We start from the raw sequence: 21,668 nt of genomic DNA, 5'->3' as shown, positions 1-21,668 counted from the left end.
CCTCTGATTAGTGTATGTGTGCTTTTTGTCACAAGGTCCTGAATGGCCTTCTGTCTGAGTCACCTGGAACACACTCAGGCTGAGTCTTCAAAGGGGTGCAGTCTGTCTGTCTAGACTCATCCCTACCACCACAACAACTAATTGTTGCTCCTCAGAGGCATGCCACAATATCATATCATACCTTGGTCTACATCTGTATCACCGCTTTGCTCATCTCTTACTGAGCCCTCCGAACCAGCTGGGCAGGTCAGAGCCCCAATTACAGGAAGTTAACCTAATTTTGTCAACAGGTTCAAGCTGTCTTGACATGTCCCACAGACCTGTGAAAGAGAGAAGCTGTTAAATTCTGAAGTGGACGGAGGAGGGTGGCAGGATGGGTAGAAAGGAGACTGCGTTATGTTGTGGGTCTTTTATTTCTCCTTGGCTTCCACTTCAGTGTTGCATTTTCAGTCAGTCTCTCTCTGTCAGATGCACACACACTTAAAATGTACACAAGGCACACTTTTTTCAGCCTCTGTGTCAAACTCTTCTTTTTAATCTGACTAGACTATGAAGCCTGTCATCTGTCTGCATGTCCGTCAGCGAAGAGATTAGAGGCCCCTTTTCTGGGACGTGTGTGTTCGTTCTCTTCATCAGTCTGTCCCTGTGGACATACTCTGCAACATGAGGGAACTAGACCTGCAGTTTGATGTACATTCCCAGACTATTCTTATTCATGTCAGAGAATCCAGTGTTAGTAGGACATGAATGAGTTGTTTTTAAAAGATAAATCGGTTTCTGTGAATCTGCTTCAGACATGTACTCCACTCCCATACCCCATTGAACTGAGCATTCATTAGAGAGGTGTGTGGCAGTCATTGACCTAACAATTGTGTATGGTCAGCCTGGATCAAATCTGCCTGCCACACAGTAAACTACACCAAGCGGAGATAGACAATAGCTACAGACACTGGAATTTAACAAGGACAAAAAAGCCAGATGGGTAAAGCGGACTATAGTGATTTTTACCCCCTCAGCCCCCCTTTCCCCTAAACAATGTCACCGTCCATCGTGATGTTTCACTGTGGAAATCGTCATGTGCAAATTTAGTATACATCGCCTAACCCTAGCAGGGCTCAGTGGTGATATTTTCTTTCATCTTTCATCTTTATTTGAATTTCCACTAGATGAAGATTTGAAAACATGCATTAAGGTTACAGTTCAGTTATGCCGGGGCATCTTGATGGCCTTGTGGGTTAAGGCGTATCATCTAACCATGATGCTGTGACAATCTGATATTTGTTGCATCCATTTCATTTAATCAGGTCTAATTTGGTCTAATGCAAGGAATTTTTTTGCTGATTTGCTTATTATCCGACTGTTAAGAGTATTAGTCTCCACATGAAACCTCTAAAGAATTTCTTGTTTATTCACTGCTGTTTTTATTTGTGATTCAACCAAATGGCAGCTCAACACACTCTTGGATTAGGATAATAACTATGTCTAGTAGTTTTACCACAAGATTTTATTCTGCTTGTTTAGAGGTTAGTTGTTTTGAAATAAAGCTGGCTGTGGTTGCTTTGCCTCAGGCATTCTTACAACTGAATCATCTCCAGAACCATGAGATTTTACACTTGCTCTCTTTTCCTTGCAAATTGATGTTGATATTATCATACAAATGGTCTCCTAAACATTTGACCCATCTCAGTTGACTGTGTCATTATGGTAATGTTGTTGGTCACATGCACTATGCACTGCATTCATACAGATATATGTCATTCATTTTTGAATGGAAACCCTCTTTGATTACTTTTATTTATTAAAGCAAACTGTAATCCCTCTTATATGGACAATACAGTTGGTGTGTCACACCCCACATGATGGCCTGTTTTCTAAGTAGTGTATCTGTGTGCTACCTAGCATAAAGCTGGCAGGGATGTTGGGATGCAGTGTAAAGGTGGCCTTGCTGTAGGCCCGTCACAGTGCACTGATTGCTAGTGGCTAATGTGATCACAGCCACAGCCAGGCAGGGCTGACTGAGAGTGGAGCCTTAATCTCCCCCAGTGTCTCACTGCCAAATTGGCCTGATTTGTCAGGCAGAGGATCATCACCCACTTCTCAGATGACTTTCAAAGGCCCCTTTGCTTTTTGAAGTGGAGCTTTGGATATTTGATCCAGAAAACTGCAACTCTGCATTACAATTCACTACAGTCGGCTACTAAATGGGCACGCGAAGAGATCTCACACGCCAAGAGTCAGTGTTAGAGGGAAGCTTAGAGGTCTGCCAGTTGCAGAGACTGAAATTTATTGATTGATGCAGATGTTTTTTCTCACTTATATGATCTTGCTCTGACCTAAGTGTGCCATATTATCGTAAGTTTTAATATGGTAAGAAATTCCTATTGTGATAATGGCAATATTCCGACTTGTCGACGTAATGATGTCATACTGGTACGTGCAGTAACAACTAACATGGCTGAAAGCAAAAGAAGCATTGCTACCAGCGCCACAGCTGAGGAGTTGAAAAGGGAAATGATTTCAATAGCGTAGACGTGGAGTGGTTGTAAAAGATCAGATGTATAACAAACCGCAGTACTATGAAAGAAGTGCCAGAAGACGTACAACAAGAAGGGGCAATACAAAACAATTATTTCACCACATCAAACAAAAGCACCCAGATGAGTATGAGGAGAGCCAAAAATTCTACAGGCTTGTGGACTGTTGGTCGGGGGGAAAAGAAGACTTTTTTGAGATTTTACCTTTTAGATTTGGGAAACTGATTGACATTTGTCACACTATTTTATAAACCAAATGACTCATTGATTCATTGAAAAAATTATCAACAGATTGTTGATAATGAAAATAAATTGGTTGTAGCTCTACTCCAACTAACTGATCTGGACAAAGGCATTATTTTGCTCAGACTTTCAGGAAAAATAAAACACAATTTGTTGAACTCATTTTGATTTGGGCTGAGCTTTCATGTTTCCTCTAGATGCTTATGCCGAAATTGGTTTAAAAAGTAGGGCCCCTTATCTGAAATTAAACAAGTCAGTGAATTTTCACTGGCTCCTAAAAAGCCATCAGAAGAAAAAAAAAAACAGGTTAATGGATTCCATATATCTCTCTTACTTTCTACAGAGAGGAAATTATTGCATATTTATGAAGATGCCCTCACATATTTACATGGCAAAGGTGAAATGAAGAGATACTCTGTTGTGTGACAGATATGAAATGAAAAAAGGAGAGATATGTTCTTGCTTACCTTAAAAATGGGATCGTAATTAGACTTAGCATTGTGCTGTCTCCAATGTCAAGGAGAGTGTCACAGGGTACTCATCAAAGTCAAACAAGTGTGAAGAAGTCTAGTTTTCCAATACTATGGATCTCATTTCCACAGTTGTATAGTATAATACCTTATTTCTAGCCTTCTTCTATGTCAGGTAAAGCTGTATGAGTCAGGATATGGATATGACCCACACTTTTTGTCTGTACTAACTGAGTCCTCTTTTCTTTCCAGGATGGTGTCTTTTGAGTAAAAGAAATGCCAGTTGGAAGCTGTGACTCTGCTGAGGAAGCAGTATGAAGGCTTGAGTGCTGAAGAGGTGGCCTTACCCTTTCTCTTCTTCTGCCTCCTCTTTGATCCAGACAATCAATCTGCTCATGAAGTCAGGGAGCAGCATCCCATCCCAGAGACAGCTATGTCTACCTGCTGAGTGCCTTTAACCTTTGGCACTCGTGGCATGACAAGTCTGAAGCGGCCACCCATGGAGCGCACCGTTGGGGGTTCCATCCCCGCCACTGATGAGTTTTACACCCGCCACCTCCGTATGGTCAATGGAGGGGCTGTGCCAACCCGCACAGACAATGTTCATGCCACTGTGGGCACAGGAGTGCCTAAAATGGGTGTTCGGGCTCGGGTTGCTGATTGGCCCCCAAGAAAAGACCTTGCTCTGTGGCACCCAGCTGTGGAGCCTGAGAACCCTGCTGTCCCATCTGCTGGAAAACCTCACATTAGGTTAGGCTCGATTATTAGCCCTCAGGACTCATCAATGCTGCGTAACATCCACAATACTTTGAAGAATCGAACCCAGATCCAGGTTAACAACTACAGTCCTGACACCCGTTACCTAGCCCCAGGAGACTACAGAGGTCCATCACATCGAAACCCACGGCAGAGACGCATCCGTCAGCGCAGCAACAGTGACATGACTATCAGTGAGATGGAAGGCAGTGGGGACAGTGGTGAGGACTGGGGTTCACCATCCGGAAACAAATGGTCCCCTCTTCACCGCGAATATGGCAGCACCTCCTCAATAGATCAGCATGGAGCATCTGGAGAGAGCTTCTTTGAAATGCTTAAGGGCTATCAAGGGGATAAGGTTGACCAGCGTAGCCCTGCTCCAGCGAAACTAGAGGACATGCTGAATGTGGGGTCCAAGCAGACCATCATTGATCTTCAGGAGGATGTCACGGAAAACCTGCCTCCTAAAACGAAGGACAGAGATAAGCCCCCAAAGAGACGCACTAAATCTGAGACAGGGGGGGAGTCTATATTCCGTAAACTTCGAAATGTGCGAGGTGAGTCAGACTCACCCAGAGCGGGGTCTGACATAGAGGATAGCAGGACAGAGGACATGGGCCCCCCTCTTAAGCCCTGGGTGTGTCAGAAAGGCTTTTCCCACTATGATGTTCAGAGCATGCTGTTTGACCTCAACGAAGTAACTCAATTGCGACAGACAGCAAGCAAAAGGAAAAACACTACCACAGGGGCATCTGCTGCTGCTGTAGCATCAGCAACCTCCACCCTCTCGTCCACCCACAGCCTGCCTTACAGCTCACCAAGCGGCAGCCAGGAAGAGCTCAATTCAAGAGACAGTCCTACCCTGGACACAGGGGATGAGCAGAGCAACGAAATGCTGCTAAGTTGCCCCTGCTTCCGCAATGAGATAGGTGCTGATGGCATTGGGAGACGCAGATTGGGAACAGGGTATCATGGGCTTGTGGGTGGTGGAGGTAACGGCAGCTCAGGGAACCTGAGTGTGGAAGGAAACTTGTATGAAACATCTGTGAGCACACACTGCACCAATGCTGGAGTAGCAGTGCTCGAAGGACCAAAAGAGGGCCCGAGCACACTCAGTGAAAAGGGCAAACAATACATTGTGGAGCATGTGGACCTGGGAGCCTACTATTATAGGAAGTTTTTTTACCTAAGGGGTAAGATTAATTTAACTGCTTTCATTATATGTGTTCATTAGCATACAAATGTGTGTTTTAAAACAGTGATGTTGAATATCCACCAACAAATGGTTTTTAATTGTGCCCATTTCTCACTTTCGTTACCTCAGAGCACTGGAACTATTTTGGGATGGATGAGGTGCTGGGTCCAGTGGCAGTGAGCTTGCGCAGGGAGAAGCTGGAGGAGGACAAAGATCACGGCCAGCAGTATAACTACCGCCTCATCTTCAGAACGAGCGAGGTCAGCCATTATTACTTGTCTTGCTTACAGTCCAACCTCAGCTCAGAACTACATCCCATCAGTGCTTCCTGTTGTGGAATGAATCTGCCCACAGTGTTTAAAGATATAGTCTATTATTTTTTACACTCACAACTTTGGAAAAGTTGAGGAAAGATTTTTTTGTAGTATTAGATTGTTAAACATGTAGAAAAATCAGTAGCCTGCTTTGCTTATATCTGTAACAAATCCTGAAATTTGCAAGGTGAGTATGGCTCACTTTCTACTGTGCCTGCACCATACTAATAGGACCAGCTCGAGGTGAAACCAGTCTCAGTCCTTGTTCCTCATTATACAATCAGCCCTTTGACTATTCAGCTGTCTTCCACTATCAGCAATGTGTGAAGAAACTTCAGAGAGTGTACTCATCTCCCCGCCTCCAAGGCCTGTCAGTGCCCAAACCACTGTGTGGAGAGCTGTTTCAATAAAAAAAAAAAGGCTGTTATATTTTGTTGCAATGTTAGCCCTTCTGTGTCTGGCCTTGGATTCTGGGTTATAAATTTTGGGTTACAGGTTTTATTATGAGGATGTACATTCCCAGACAGAGAGTAAAGGCACCTGTTTGAGGCTGTTTGTTGTGCATTGAAGTAGAACAGGTGCATGTGATTAAACCCCCACACTTTAGACTTAAGTACCTTCGAACCCCCACCCCCTATCCTACCTTCCAAATATGGAGAACACAGATCTATTGTGAACACAGGCCTATTTCTCTCCCACAAGTCTCAAGCATGTAGGAGAGAAAGTCTCCGTCCATTCCAGCTGCTTATGATAGCCAAGTGATTGAGTTCACCCCCAGAGCCCAGCACAATGCACACTCTGTGTACACAGAATGCCTCGACAAGCCCTCCCACCTCTTCTTCCTCAGTTCCACTCTCTATTTGCCCTAGGCCTAGAAACATAATTGTCTTGTTGTTTTATGTCAGTGTTATGAATACAAGGATGGTATTACTTTAAAAACCACAGCAGCTTGCATCCTTTTTTCTGGTATCTGGGCAGGCATTTCCTGCTATCAGTGTGTTCCATCTCTGACAGAAAGTTCAAAGCACACCAAGGATTCCTGAGGTGCATTCTTTCTCTCCTCGCACAACCCGCTTTAATCTCCTCTTCCTCCCCTGTCTCTGTCCATTCAGCTGACAACTCTTCGGGGTTCTATCCTGGAGGATGCAGTGCCTTCCACCTCTAAGCATGGCACTACCCGAGGACTGCCCATTAAAGAGGTACTGGAGTACCTTCTCCCTGAGCTGGATCTGTCCTGCCTTAGACTGGCCCTCAACACACCCAAAGTCACAGAGCAGCTGATGAAACTGGATGAACAAGGGGTAGGAAGATGAAAGCACAAATATTGAAACATAAATATAAAAACAAGCAGCAAAGCAGTCTGAAATTGTGTTAAAGGGTTTTTTTTTTTTAAAATGTACTATTTCAAGTTTGGTTTAGGTGGAACAAATGTATTACGGCTGTGTCTAATTGCTTGCCTGAATTTGTTTATCTCTACAGAAGTGGAAATATTTGTGTTCTGTGATGTCCTTATGTGAACCTTTTTTATAGAAATATTGTGTCTCTCATTGTGTATGTGTGTGTGTGTGTTTGTTGATCCCCAGCTGAGTTTTCAGGTAAAGGTTGGGGTGATGTACTGTAGAGCGGGCCAGAGCACAGAGGAGGAGATGTACAACAACGAGATGGCCGGTCCCGCCCTGGAAGAGTTCCTCCAACTGCTGGGGGAGAAGGTTCGCCTCAAGGGTTTCACCAAGTACAGAGCCCAGCTGGACACTAAAAGTAACAATGCCCGAACACACACATAGATGACACAGTTTGTGCTTTTATTCATAAATGATCCAGGTTATGATGCATCCTTTAAAAGCATGTAATTATTGGAGCTAACTTGATGTTTGATTAGATTAGAGATCAAAGGTGCAATGTACATTTTGCTGCCCATTACTTTGACTTTTATTGCTAGTAACAATCTGGCTCGAATTGTGAGTTTCCCCTTTATTCATATTCCACTTTTCTTCATGGGACTTTCACTTTGCTCCTTACTTTTTTCCAAATATTTAATTTAATCGGAGTTCACTTTCCCTGTCTATGTTTGTCCTCATAACAATTTCACTTAACTTTTTGCATTTATATCCTTTTCTCTCACATATATCAACTATAATAGTCCTTCATCCCAGTTATGGATATACTGTAACCGACATGACAAAATCAAACAAATATCTGCTGATTGAACTGAGTCAGACATCATTCATGGTTTATAGCCTTGTTGTTGACAAAGAAACTTTCTAGTGTAACTCTTAACATATGTACTCTTATCTATTGCGAACACTTATAGGGTACATAAGTAAAACAGCTAATTGTTCTCTACATTGGTTTTGACAATCATGTTATCCAGGCTGACATTGATCCACACTTGACTATTGTCTGAATGTTATGGCTAAAGAGAAATTGCATCCTGTCTTGCACAGGAAACACAAAGCACACAGAATACACGTGTGAGAGAGATGGATTGCAGTAATTGTACAGTGGTTCTCAACATTGTATTGCTATTTTTCCTGCAGCGGATTCCACAGGCACTCACTCCCTGTACACAACATACAAGGACTATGAGATCATGTTTCATGTGTCGACCCTGCTGCCTTACACACCCAACAACAAACAACAGGTGAGGATATAGAGCCCAGTCATTGTGGTTTATCATTAACTGTGTATCAGAATATGAAAATCTCCTTTGTTTTAAAACAGATGTTCCAAAGGCAACGTTTAAGGAAGGGGGTGTGTGGTTTATTGGAATGCATGATATGAATTGTGGCTAACATATCAGATTTGATTTCTGTCCAACTTTTATTCTAAAGAGGCTTTCATTGTTTTCAAGTACCATGTCAAGGTTTTTGGTTGTCATTTAAAAGGAATTCTCCACATGCTTAGTATGCTCTCATACTCAAGTACTACACTTATAAATACTTGAATGTTTTTCTCTGACCAGTTGCTGAGAAAGCGCCACATTGGGAATGACATAGTGACCATCGTGTTCCAGGAGCCTGGCTCTCACCCCTTCACGCCCAAGGCTGTTCGCTCTCACTTTCAGCATGTCTTTATCATCGTAAGGGTGCACGACCCCTGCTCTGACAACACATGCTACAGGTGGGTCTTTGTATTTGACCAGGAAAGATGATACAGCAGATACAGTGAAGCTGGACTGAAGCAGCAATGCACTGAGCTTGTAGGTGTAAAGTAAATGTGTGAAAAGACCACAAGGGATTTTGTTTTATTTCTGCACATGTATACATACTATGTGATTTGTGTTTGTGAAAGGATGGAAGGAAGGAAAAGAAAAGTAGTGTTGGTATGCAGCATATGTACCGAACAAAACCCCATCCTGGATAAATACAGGTTTCAAAAAATCCAACAGCCTACCAAAGACATGGAAAGGTTTACAGTTTCAAAATTTGTGAGACTGACACCAAGGTTAAGGTTAGCCCACCAGCTATGAATATATATGACCATATATGACTGTTTCTTGAGACTAGGGAGACTCATTACAATTTTAAGTAGGGCAGACTGACCACACCTGCCATCGTTGTTGAAAAATAAATCTGGTTTTAACGTTCCAGGACATAACTGAACCCTTTTTACAGTAGCCTGAAAGCTCCACACTACTCAGCGTGCTACCAGCAGTGCTGTTGTAACTAGCATTAAGACAAAAGCATTGACTGGAAGGCATGGGCCACAGTGAAACCTAAAAGCCTTTGCGTGACCATCGTCCCATCTTTCTGGACTGTGTATTTTCGTGTCAACTGTGTGCATGAGTATAAATTACTCTGATTATTGTCAGATAGAAGAGATTGTCGCTGCGGCGGTTGTCGATCTGTCGGGAGCTCTCCTCTTCTCCTCCACTGGCTCATTCTTGGCCTTGTGATGATCAGATTGCTCTGCATACACACATATCAAGCACACATAGTTGCTCCCTCTTGCTCTATTCCTCCCTTTTCTCCTTTTACCTCTTTCTCATGCTCACTTGCACACACACATGCACGCTCTTTCCCTCGCACTGATTCACTCAAAGGCTCACCCTACTCACACTCATATAATACAAACCCCCCCCCATCCGTGTCCTCCCCCCCCCCCCCTCTCCCTGCCTGCCACTTTGCCTTTGGGCAGTATGAGCCAGAGTGGTCTGAAGGAGTTAGCGCCATGCACATGAAATACTCTCTTCACCCGGACATGCATGTGAGTGGGAAGGATTGTTGAGAGCAGAGTCCCTCAGAGCTCACATAGTCCACCTCGGGAGCGGACGGGTCAAGCTAGCCTTCTGTCTCTCAGCTCACAAACATGTCAAATTCAGGCTAATTTATTTTGAGCTCTTTTCTGTTCACTGCCAAGTTTATTTGACCAGCTGCTCAATTTCATCGACAAGTGGACACCTTCATTCGGCCTGCTTTTGCCTAAAGGGGGCATCTTTTGGTTTACACTCCAGGAGTCTTTTTGAAGGAAAAGAGAAAAGGGTGAAATGCTGGTTCTCCTGGTTTGCCTTATGGATGAAATGGAGATGCATGGGACACAGAATCCTTGACGACAATTTAGCCACTCACACACCCAGCCTTTGGCTTCTCCACACATTCTTTGGATCTAGTCACCATATGTTAAGACTTCCCTGACTGTTTGTCACAAGTATTTCCATGGATGCCTTTCCCTGATGGTGTGGAAAATAAGTCTGGGTCTGGACAAGAACTACAAGGACTTGTAACAGCATACTTGAGCATCGGATTGTAGCTGCAGAAAATAACAAATTTAGCACTGGCTCAGCGAATAATTTTCTCACATTGTGTTCATTGTAACGAAGGTTCAGAATATTTTGCAGCTAACATTTTGAGGAGCATGGTTGCTTTTTGTCCAAGCCAGGAGGTAAGTTATAGGTGTTTGTGTAGGTGTTTGTATGATTTGGTGTCTTGGTTTTGTAGAAAGCACGTAGAGCAATTGATGCAGTGATTTGACTCTTGTTATTTACTGGATTCCAAGCTCTGTGGATTTTAGCTGATCTCTAGTCAAACATTATAATCAAAAACACAGCAATCACACATACATTCATGTGAATGCCAGCATCGATACATACAAGATTGAAACTAGATGTCATACAAAGAGATGATTGTTTGTTGTGATTTTTGTTATCACAGAATGGGACTGTGTCTTTATGCCTTGTGTAAGACCCTGTTGTAAAGGCAGTGATTTTACTTCTCTGATCTCTATTAGTAAAAGTGTATGTTTTGATTTGTTGAGTAATCTAGTTATTAATAGCCTGTTGTTGCCTGCTGCTGAGATTTGGATAATACTCAGGTCATATTGAGCCAGACCGGAGCATTAGAGGAGTAAGTGGTCCAGAGCCAGCAGGGTGCTAATCTGCTGCTTTCAACCGCTGCCTCAAAGTCACACGAGGCCAGCAAGGAAGATTGCATAACTAGATCTTTGTTAAGGTAATAGAGGATGTTTTGTGCTTGCTAGCTGTAGCTATAGCTGTAGCGCCTCTTCTCCATACCATGATGTAGCAAAGAGTGGCAGAGTGTGAGCACTGGGAGCTGGCTTGTCAAATCTGATTGGATGTATAGTATTTATATGCTTTGTGTAGTCAGGCATGGTGTGCAACATCTCTGCTACAGGCAATGACTTTATTATCTGTTTAATGGACTGGACGGAGACTTGTCAGGACTGTCACATCAGCTTATTCAAGGCCACATCTTGGTTTTCATGCACTCATGAGACTTTTACTGTATCTATAATAGACACACACAAAGAGTATTTGTGTGTTTACTGTGTGTGTGTGTGTGTGTATACATACATATATATATATTCTTACTTAATTATGTAGCCACAGTAGATATAAACATGATGATGATATCCCAATTTTGCACAGCAGGTATGAGACAGCATTACCTGCACCTGTTGACTAATTTATAGTAATTCAACTCCAGGACAGCTATTGTGTGCAAATGGAATAGGAGCAGTAGAGGGTAACACGAGGAGAACCCTGCCCGTAGGAATTCTAACGCCCTCCTTTATATTCATGAGTGAAACAGGTCAAAGGCAACGAAGCCTCAGGAGAAACTATGTAAAGATGTCTCTACTGTTCTTATTTTACAAACCCATCTGCTGTTTGTCCTTGCAACATACAGTATCTCACCAAATTGTCTTGTTTTTTTGTTTTAGTGTTTATACTTTGTCACTCTTCAGTTTTTCACATATCTTGTTTCCATATCTTTATGTTTGCATAATATATATATATATTGCATAATATACACACCTCACTCCATCAAATCTAGTCTCTATGTAATGTGGATAGCAGTGTTTTTGTTCAATGTATGTTTTTGCAAATATGTTTAATTTATATGGTTTAAAAGGTGCAAATGCATACTTAAAATTAGCTTACAGGTATGTATGATGATGTATGTAATGTAGCAGTGACTTCACACCCTCCCTTCTTTCATCCCTCTACAGTGTGGCTGTCACCCGTTCCCAGGATGTCCCCTCCTTCGGCCCCCCAATCCCCAAGGGTGTGACTTTCCCCAAGTCCACTGTCTTCAGGGACTTCTTGTTGGCCAAAGTCATCAATGCTGAGAACGCAGCCCACAAGTCAGATAAGTTTGGCGCCATGGCAACACGCACACGGCAGGAGTACCTGAGAGACTTGGCAGAACGTCATGTGACCAATACTCCAGTAGAACCCACTGGGAAGTTCCCCTTCATCTCTCTGGCACACAAGCGGCGAGAGAAGGTGCGTCCATACAGTGGGGCGGAGCTCCGCAGCCTGGGGGCAGTAACCTGGCAGGTTCATGCTGAAGACCAAGTGGCTGGCGCTGAACGTGAATGCCTGTTGGCCATTTCAAATGACTTCATCATCCTACTGGATCAGGAGGCCAAAGCTGTTGTGTTTAACTGTGCCACACGTGATGTGATTGGTTGGTCATCTGGAAGCCCCGCCTCCATGAAGATCTACTATGAGCGTGGTGAGAGCGTGTCGCTGCGCTCCATTAATAACAACACGGAAGACTTTGGAGAGGTTGTCAAAAGACTGGAGGTCAGTGGGGCACTGCTGCTGTCTGTGACAGTACTTCTCATTAGTACATTCACATCTGCTGTAGCTATCAGAGGTCACAGTGAGTTAAGCACCGTCTCTGACAAACAGCTTGTAATGAAAAAACACATAAATCCTTGTAACTCTGAATATGATAAATCTGTTACTACTTTAATCATTATATTTACATTTTAGGTAGTTATCTGGAACTGTTATTAGAAACAAATTACAATGACTAAAACAAGATAAATATACATTCTAAATCAAGCAACTCATTTCAATGAGTGCGAAGATCTGGGCCTTTTGAAATCTCTATGTAACCACTAATTTAACAGATATGTAGGCACAAAGTACTTAGTGAAGTTTGTCCCATGATAGACAGTTTGAAGACATGCAATGCCCAATGTCCACTTCTTTAACTATAGCAGTATGAAAAAAATAACAACAAAGTGTTGATGTTATTATAGCAACATATGGGCGTAGCCTCAAATTATGCAGCCACCAAAAAGCCACAGTTGTTGTGTTGTAACTATGATTATAAGTAATGCAAAGCATAATACATAGTTATTTGGTGATATGATATCATTACTGAGGTTTGTAGGTAAGGCACTGCTTTTTGGTGGGTTATTTAAATCATTCCTCAGTCTGAGCAGTTTTAGTTGATGGTAGACAAAGTCAAGAATTACTGTTGTCTGCTGCCAGTACTTGCACATGTCCTTTGTAATACATTCTTGTTTTTCTTTTTTTGGCCATGGCTTTTGTTGTGGCTATCATGACTCGGTCACTGTTGTGATTTGCTCCCAGACCGTACAAGCTAGTATTTACTTGTCAGTTAATCAGTCACAGGTAGAGGAGGAGCTAAACAGGGTGTCCAGTGGTAGTCAAATATACAGGGAGTGTTCCAAATAATTCAAATTAAAGTGTTTTGTATTCATAGATTGTGATGGAAGGATGTGTCTAAGAACAATTTTACGCATGTCCATTGCTCTACTCTACTGTCTGTTCTGTAGCTCTTGACCAAGGGCAGCCAAACCACAGAGATGACCCTGCGTCGTAATGCCCTGGGCCAACTGGGCTTCCACGTCAACTTTGAGGGCATTGTAGCAGAGGTGGAGCCCTATGGCTATGCCTGGCAGGCTGGACTCCGGCAAGGTAGCAGATTAGTAGAGATTTGCAAGGTTTCAGTGGCCTCACTGTCCCACGAGCAGATGATCGACCTGCTTCGAACCTCCGTCACCGTCAAGGTGGTCATCATTCCTCCACACGAAGACTCTACACCACGCAGGTAGAGTGGACATAAAGAATCTGTACATACAAGCTACTGCAGTTAATCCAGTTGAGGCTGTCAGGATAGTATTCTAAATGTGAATGCTTCATGTGCCAACAGAGGCTGCTCAGAAATCTACCACATGCCACTAGTGGACTACAAGAACCACAAGGAGGGCATGCCCTATGAATTAAAGTTCCCCTTCCGCCCGACCAACAACAACAAGTGGCCACGCACATCCTCCAGTCCTCAAACACGCGCTGCTGGCACAGGGGGAACACTGATCAAGGCCCCGCCATCAGATTTCGGTGACCGTAACTCTGCTGCTATTCCACGCAGTGTGTCCAGTGATGGTCGACCCATCAATCCCAAAAGGTCATATAATACCTAAAATGCGTTTATGAAACTTTAAGGCACACTGAACTCATACCTGTCTGATTGCTGCATATTTTTTAATGACATCCTTATGTGTCCTTGCAGATATTCCCCTGGGAACGATAACTATGCTCTTGCCTGCTCCATCGTGATGGGTCGCACGCTGCACAACACAAACTCCCCTTCTAGCCTCTCCTACTCTGACACCATGGGCTCCAACCAATGGAGGCAGAAGTCTATGCCTGATGGGTATGTTCTTCTGCGCCTCACTCTAAGTTTCACAGACTAAATTTCATGAATCAAAATTTGCAACATAAGCCCCCCTCATTGCTCTTCTAGGTTTAATAACAACAACTGCCAGTCCCCTGTGACATCTGCACGGCATGTGGCAGGTGACGGGGGCAAAGTGTCGTCTAGCACCAGTGCTGCTTGGTCCCGAACTGGGGAGGGTGACACAGCCAGCAGACAGGGAGACAAATCCAGTGCAGGTTGGATAAAATTTGGTCTCAGTATTAGAGCTATTATTAAATAAAACATGCTATTTACTGTGCACTCACTGATGTAGAGACCTCACTACTCATATGTCTCCTACAGACACTTTGGTTTCCAAGGCAGTGATTCCTCGACTACAGCCACCAGAGCAAAGCGGACACATGTCGCCTAATAAGAGTAATAAGGTGAGCCAAAGTCAACAAACACGTCATTTTTATCATTTCTATTTGATGGCAAGCTACAATTTGATAACTGTGGTAACTAAAGGGCTACTGGTTAATTGCTGGTAATGTAATTTGGAGTAGAAACTACCATATGTTTATACTGTATCATTCTGCTCTAAGAACAGTTATTTAAATGTTTTTAACATCTAAACTATTACAGCAGCACGGGCAGCTGCTTGCAGTATCATTATCAAAGCCTCTCTATATGGATTGTAAAAAACAAAAATGGTTTCAACTTAAAAAACTATAATTTGACTCATTGTCTCTGAACAGGCGGATGCTCCATATTCATCCAGCCAGTCGAGCAGCAACACACTCTCAAGCAACGCCTCCAGCTCCGCCCACAGCGACGAGAAATGGTACGAGGTTGGTTCCCGTTCAGGGGTGCGGATTGATCTAGAGCTCAATGGCTATCTTCAGGGGACCTCCACTGACAGTGGCATCGACGCCACCTCCTTCACTGCTACCCAAAGCAGCACAGCTTCTTCAACTGGTGCCTTCAGGGCCAAAGAAAAAAGTCCGTGGCAGGATGAGTCAGCAGGGAGCCAGAGAGCCACCGACATGTCACCTCCAACACCAGACTCTCTTGTTGCTATTGGAGGCAGTGAGAACCCGGTGACGAGCCCATCAGCCTTCCCTCCTGACTCCTACAGCCTGAGTGATGCTGCCTCCCACTCCAGGTGTGCTGCTGTTCTGTTAGAGTCAGCTGAGTTGGCAGCTGAGGAATTTGTGCCCTTGCATCAATGCTTCATTAAACAGACAGTGATTCATTGTAGTCCAGATATATCCTGTACCATCCCAGATGGAAAAGTCCAAAGCTCTGCGGTTTGTGGTTTGGCATTAACAAAGGGAAAGGGGAAGAATGAAATAACTGTGTGTGTGTGTGAGGTTTTGAATTTGTATGTATCTCAGTCTCCCGATATCCATGATAGAAAGGAAATGCTTGATGTTGCTAGAAATGCAGACTGTGAGCTCAGCACTGTTCCCCCCTCTTCTAAATCCCACTTCCTTTGAATCAACTAAAGCTTTCCTCCCTCTCTTCTTCACTCAGCCAGAAATAACTCAGCTCCACCAGACCTGTACATAGGCAGCTTTGTTTCATAGTATGTGCACGCACATGTGCGCTTGCACCTAGACACAAAACTTGCCGTTTGAAATTTTAGCTTTTGAGCCAAAGAAGTATGGAGAAGTGTTATTTGAAGTTGCTGGAAATGAAGTGCAAGGACACAGTGTCCTATTTCTTATTTATGAATTCATCGGTCGGTCCCATCTACAGCAATAGCAGGAGGTTTAGTGATGGAACAGTTAATGTTTTTAAGAGGTTTTCCCATGTTTATTTTATAAAATATTTTGACAGTGAAGCAAGAAGACGACTGGCAATTTGGGGAATGCATTTTCAATCACAAGTAATCAGTGCTTTTTTAATAAAAGGCTAAAATAAGAGTTAAACAACTGTAGTGAGTTATATTTGTGTTTGTGTATTTTGTGATTGCTTAAATATTTATGTCAGCGACTCTTTTCTGTATCTATTCTTTACGTCCCTCTCTTTCCCCTGTTCGTCTCTAGCACACTGAGTTCTGGCCACTCAGGGAGTCCGATGGGCCAGGGCTGCAGTCCCATGTCACCCCAGGATGAGTCAGCCCCCTCACTCACGTCCCAGAACTCCCCGGGACCCAAGAGCTTCTATCCTCGGCAGGGGGCGACTTCGAAATACCTGATTGGCTGGAGGAAACCAGGGGGAACCGTCAACTCTGTGGACTTTGGCAGCACTCGCAAGTATGACAGGAACAATTTTTATGAAGCATCTGTGAATGTTTAAAAGTCTGCCTCATGCATGTTGTGATAACTTTATTATTCAGTGTAGAAATGCGTCCTGCTGTTAGTGGTGTTGATGTTTGAGAGGTTGGGAGGGAATATTTTGTCTCAGACAATGCTCCTCTAATTTACATGCTTTCTTAAGTTTGGTCAACACTGCCACCGTGTGGTGTAGCTGGGAAGCTTTTTTGACATCATCTTTTGGTTCCCATGAGTGACTTACTTTCCCTTTTTCGTTCATTCAAGGTAGCAGCAGCGTATGTTTGGCTTAAAGGGTGATAGTATAATTTGTGGTTGATGACAACTGTTATTTTCACACTGTACAGTTTGGTGAATCGGTTGGGTGATTGAGTACACTCGTCATGGTACATTAACACTACATCACAATTACACAATTATCTTATCTTTCCCAGATTTCTCCATCCAGTCTGGGAATCTGAACCACTGACCTCTAATCACAGACATGCTTTCTTGAATTTTAGGTCACCACCTCCATTACGCCCCCGATTTTCTATTAAATGTGTTTCATTTGGATTTAAGAGGTTTCAGTCTGAGTTAGGTTTCACTTTTTTTTCTCCAGACGGCACCAGAGTGATGGCTTATTGGGTGGCCAGCCGCAGCTCAGGGCCAATCTCCGGGGCTCCCAGTCACCCCAGCGGCACACTGCCAAGTCCAGCTTGGAGGAAGACTTGAAGAAGCTCATCACACTTGACAGCCCTCCACCCACTACAAGTGAAGACAAGGTATTCAGAAAGGCACTGGCTTAACTGTCAATACTGATGTAAATGTAAAGGTCTATAATGTATGTAAAACACATCTTTTTGCATATATTCTATTTCTCTCTGAAGCCATTGTTTCCTGGCCCACCACCCAGTCGTCGCTCCATCCAGAGAACGCTGTCAGATGAGAGTATTTACAGCGGACAGAGGGAGCCTCCCTCGACTGGACAGCACAACACACCCACCGACCTTCTGTTCAGCTGTTCCACCATGCCACGCTCACCCACTGCTCGCCACGCAGCCAGCCGACGAGCGTCACACAAATCCTTGGGTAAATCTTCAATTTTTATGGTTGATCATAAAGGAGATGGAAGTGTAGTGCATATTGTCCTTTCTGTAAACAGTAATGAAATGGGATGAATTGATTTACAATTCACAGTATGTATTCAGGCAATGAAATTAAAATATTACATTTAATTTTAGCTTACATGGGTTATGTGCCATCACCGTTGGCTGCATTTCTCTTATTTTCATGGTCATGGGGGAGCAGACACATATGCTGTCCAGTGGGTTTTACTTTGCAGTTTCTCTTTCCCAGGAGACCTGTCCGCCCCGGAGAGCTCAGAGCTGGAACAGGAGAGGAAGAGGCAGCAGCTGCAGGATCCTGTCCTCATGCCCCTGCCTGACTCCGGGGCAGATGGTCCACTGGACTGGGCCCACCTGGTAGACGCTGCCAAGGCCTTTGAGGGTAGGCACACATCATGTTTCCATTTCCTCTTCCAAATTATTGGAAGTGAAGGTTAATTAAGGAAATCATTTTTCAAGGGAACTGCTGTATTTATTATCACCAGAAGAGTGTGCTGTTATTCTGTGTTTGTTTTCCCTCAACTGAAGGCTGAAGTTCTAACAGTACATCTGGATACTGTTTTTCATTCAGAGCAAAGGCTGGTCTTCCTAGCAGCACAGGAGGAGAGCTCCATGGCTGAGAGCACAGCAGCCACCAGCCCCCAGCAGGCTGAGCCTCAGGCAGCCCCACTGAGACAACCCTCGCCTGGGTAAGAGGCCTCCGGTCATGGCCTGGGACCAGTGTTTGCTTTAATCCACTCATGTCCAGAACTGTGCCATATAAGACCCTGCAGATCTCACTCCAGTGAAACACTACTGCAGCTGATATCACTAATTAGTCTTCTACTCTGGTTGACCACACACTAATCCGTAGAATCAACGGCTATAATGTTTGCTTCGGATGAAAACCCACTTTCAGAAAAGAAATATTGACCATAAGCTAAACCACTATTTTAAGTGCTAAAGTCTGTCCCAGCTTAAGTCCTGGTTGTCCTTTTTTTTTTTACAGAGAGACTCCGGCCTGTTTGATGGGGAAGGTCAGCCAGCTGGAGTCAATGGTGAAAGCACTACAGGAGGACCTGAAGAAAGTGAGTCGTGGAACACTTCTCTTCTTTTGCTGAGGTCCACAACATCTGTAAAACAATTACAACAGTTGAAGAAGTAATAAACATGAAATACAATGGGTCTGAATTTTAGTCCAAAATGTCACAAACAAATCAACATGAAATATAGATAAAACAGATCTAGATGACCATGCGTAAGACTGTACTGTATACAACTATCCAGTTACAGCAAGTTGAAACATCAAAATCCAGACCCTAACTATCAGGTTATTAACCAGTTTAAATTAAGAATCAGTTTGCTTTAGTTTTACACTTTACCTGGACACTAATATAAATATAAAGAGAAGAACAGTCTCTATCTTCAGATCATATTGCTCACAATTTCTTTTTCTTTTATTCTCCCAGTATTTGGTTACTTGAGTCAGGTTACATCAGTGGCCACAAAGTGCATATTACATATATGTATTTAAAGCATTACAAAACTGTGTTACTGTATCACCAGGAGAAAGATGCCAAGGTGTCACTGCAGGCTCAGATCCAGAGTCTGCGTGAAGACAACAAACGTCTCCTGGAGGAGTCCTACAGCGCTTCAGCCAAGCTCAAGAAGTTCACAGAGTGGGTTTTCAACACCATTGACATGAACTGATGCACACAGCCGTCGACTGTTCTCCACTGGGAGTATGACCACTACTGAAGCTGACCTGAAACTGTTCAGTACTGTACACACATTACAGTCCTTCAAGGACCATCAAAAAAATGTTCATAAAAACTCACATCAAGAACAGTTTCTCTCACAAACCAGTGCCAACACAGACTTATTTGCCATCCTGCTTCAGCCTTGTGAATCTGTGGTATAATAATCACCATGAAAGGCAGAGAATCATTACAAGAAAGGACAGGGGGACAGAGAAATTGAGCAGTGGTGTAACTGTGTGAAAGTTTTGATCAGCATGCAGTCCCTTCCTTAGAATTTCACAAATGATATGATGCTTTGTGTCCAATTTAACGGATTGTTGGTATCCCTGCATGTCAGAGAGTGCAAGATGTTGAATTTAACCTAAAGGGATTTAAAGTTACTGTCCCTGTGTAGCTCCCCAGCTAACTTAATTACAAGTGAACAGATTTCTAATTATAAAGTTGTTGCCCAAATTAAAAAATGTTTCATCCAATTTAAGAGTTATAGAATATAGCCCCATAATTCCTCTGATAGAGGTCGACACTTTTTAAGAATTGACAGTGTGTTGCAGATTTTTTTGTTTTACATTGACCTTCAATTTTCCCCAACTCAGTGATGACGTCACTGTTTTTTGTTGTTGTTTTTTTAAATTACTAACCAAAAAAGAGATATATGCTAGATACTTTACATGAAAGATATCACTATCTTTATGGTAGCAGTGTGCATAGGTAGATACAGGCAGACCCTTTACATAGCATACACTGTAAACACTGTAATGTCAAGCGCCTGTCTGTAATCCCTATGTGAAAAATGTTTGACTTCTAGAGGGTTATTGCAAGTCAAAGCTGTATAGGACTACTGGTCAAAATTGGTGAAAAGAATATATATTGTACAAACACAGAACAATATGGGTGTCATACAAATAGAGCAATGTCACTTATTTCAATTCTTGTAAATATATAATGTTAACAACTATTTTCTCACCTCTGCCCTTGATATATTTAAAGAGTATTTATGAAAAGACGATGGCCAAAAAAATAAAAAGAAACCAAGCCTATGCAGTTCGAGATCTGCATGTTTTTATTATAGTCAGTCTCCTATGTGAGAGGATATTTATCCTTTTACTCGAAACAAAGTTATCAATTAAACAAGGCACATTTTTTATCCAAACTAGTAAACAATACAAATCATTAATATGTTTTTGGCCCATAAAGACCTCATAATAGTTTGTCACCTTGTGTTGATAACATGTAAAATGCTACATGGATCTGACCCCCTCCTCCATCCATAGCATGCTATAGGGCTTCAATCTGATCCTTAATTCTCTCAATAGATTAAAATCGGTACTGTTTGGTATATTATTACATAGTAAGATATTGTGTAAATCCTGAAATTCTAGCTACAGAGGTTTCTGTAGTATGTAAATCTGCTTTTAAGCCTGACCTGAATTTGGTCTCTAGATGACCAGGCAAACAAAGTCTATATTTAAGCCTCATAAGTGATTCCTTTTGTACTCAGATACTGTGCAACTGTATATAAAGAGAATTTGATATTCATCAGAATTTGCACCTTCATTCTTATTTTTTAAGATTATTTTTGATGTAAATCTGCTTTATTGGCTAGGATATAGAGGAGAGCAACAGGAGTAATATGAAAGAGAAACAGGGGATAAGGCAGGACGAAGACCATGAGCCGGACTCAGACTCAAGACTGGGTCCCACGCCCCTAGCACAGCAGATCGCCCCTGCACCTTCATTCTCAACATGTGTGACAGCATGTGATTCTGTTTCCATTGAGCTGTGATGTGTAAAAATGTTTATATCTATTAAAGATATTTTGTTGAATTACACTTTGTTTCTCAGAGCGGTCTTTTGGTGTGACACTTTGTGATGTTTTATGGGGAAATGAAGTATGAATCATATGGTTTAGATGTCATCAACCACATAAACTTGTTTTAACAAGAGGAAAACAATAGCTAAACTAATGTCTGCCATTAGTGCTGAGTGCTGGAGTAAATGGATACCTGTCAAAGGTCTGCCAGGAGGTGGCTGCCTGCTGTTGTATTGTGATTAACAGAGAGCTGCTGTTTTTCCACTCAGGCATGATTACACAAGGCAGCTGCCCTGACAGAGATGAG

General features: G+C 42.8%; 1 protein-coding gene across 1 annotated transcript in view; it reads left to right on the top strand.

Moving 5' to 3' along the window:
• Positions 1-21,374, top strand: part of sipa1l1 (signal-induced proliferation-associated 1 like 1) — a 35,204-nt gene extending 13,830 nt beyond the window's left edge. Inside the window, exons 2-21 of the mRNA XM_053335481.1 lie at positions 3,500-5,196; positions 5,328-5,458; positions 6,625-6,813; positions 7,096-7,270; positions 8,050-8,153; positions 8,475-8,632; positions 11,978-12,557; positions 13,565-13,839; positions 13,942-14,196; positions 14,302-14,445; positions 14,536-14,684; positions 14,791-14,873; positions 15,186-15,592; positions 16,479-16,688; positions 17,308-17,470; positions 17,576-17,777; positions 18,045-18,194; positions 18,384-18,501; positions 18,801-18,879; positions 19,358-21,374. Coding sequence (XP_053191456.1) covers positions 3,723-5,196; positions 5,328-5,458; positions 6,625-6,813; positions 7,096-7,270; positions 8,050-8,153; positions 8,475-8,632; positions 11,978-12,557; positions 13,565-13,839; positions 13,942-14,196; positions 14,302-14,445; positions 14,536-14,684; positions 14,791-14,873; positions 15,186-15,592; positions 16,479-16,688; positions 17,308-17,470; positions 17,576-17,777; positions 18,045-18,194; positions 18,384-18,501; positions 18,801-18,879; positions 19,358-19,501 — 5,190 coding nt within the window. The 5' untranslated portion in view covers positions 3,500-3,722 and the 3' untranslated portion in view covers positions 19,502-21,374. The remainder of the gene's footprint in view (positions 1-3,499; positions 5,197-5,327; positions 5,459-6,624; positions 6,814-7,095; positions 7,271-8,049; positions 8,154-8,474; positions 8,633-11,977; positions 12,558-13,564; positions 13,840-13,941; positions 14,197-14,301; positions 14,446-14,535; positions 14,685-14,790; positions 14,874-15,185; positions 15,593-16,478; positions 16,689-17,307; positions 17,471-17,575; positions 17,778-18,044; positions 18,195-18,383; positions 18,502-18,800; positions 18,880-19,357) is intronic.
• The last annotated feature ends 294 nt before the right edge of the window (positions 21,375-21,668 follow it).

This window comes from Scomber japonicus, chromosome 16, assembly GCF_027409825.1.
Source record: "Scomber japonicus isolate fScoJap1 chromosome 16, fScoJap1.pri, whole genome shotgun sequence".
NCBI lineage: Eukaryota > Metazoa > Chordata > Actinopteri > Scombriformes > Scombridae > Scomber > Scomber japonicus.
The sequence above is the reverse complement of the archived record's forward strand: the minus strand, read 5'-3'. Positions and strand labels throughout refer to the sequence as shown.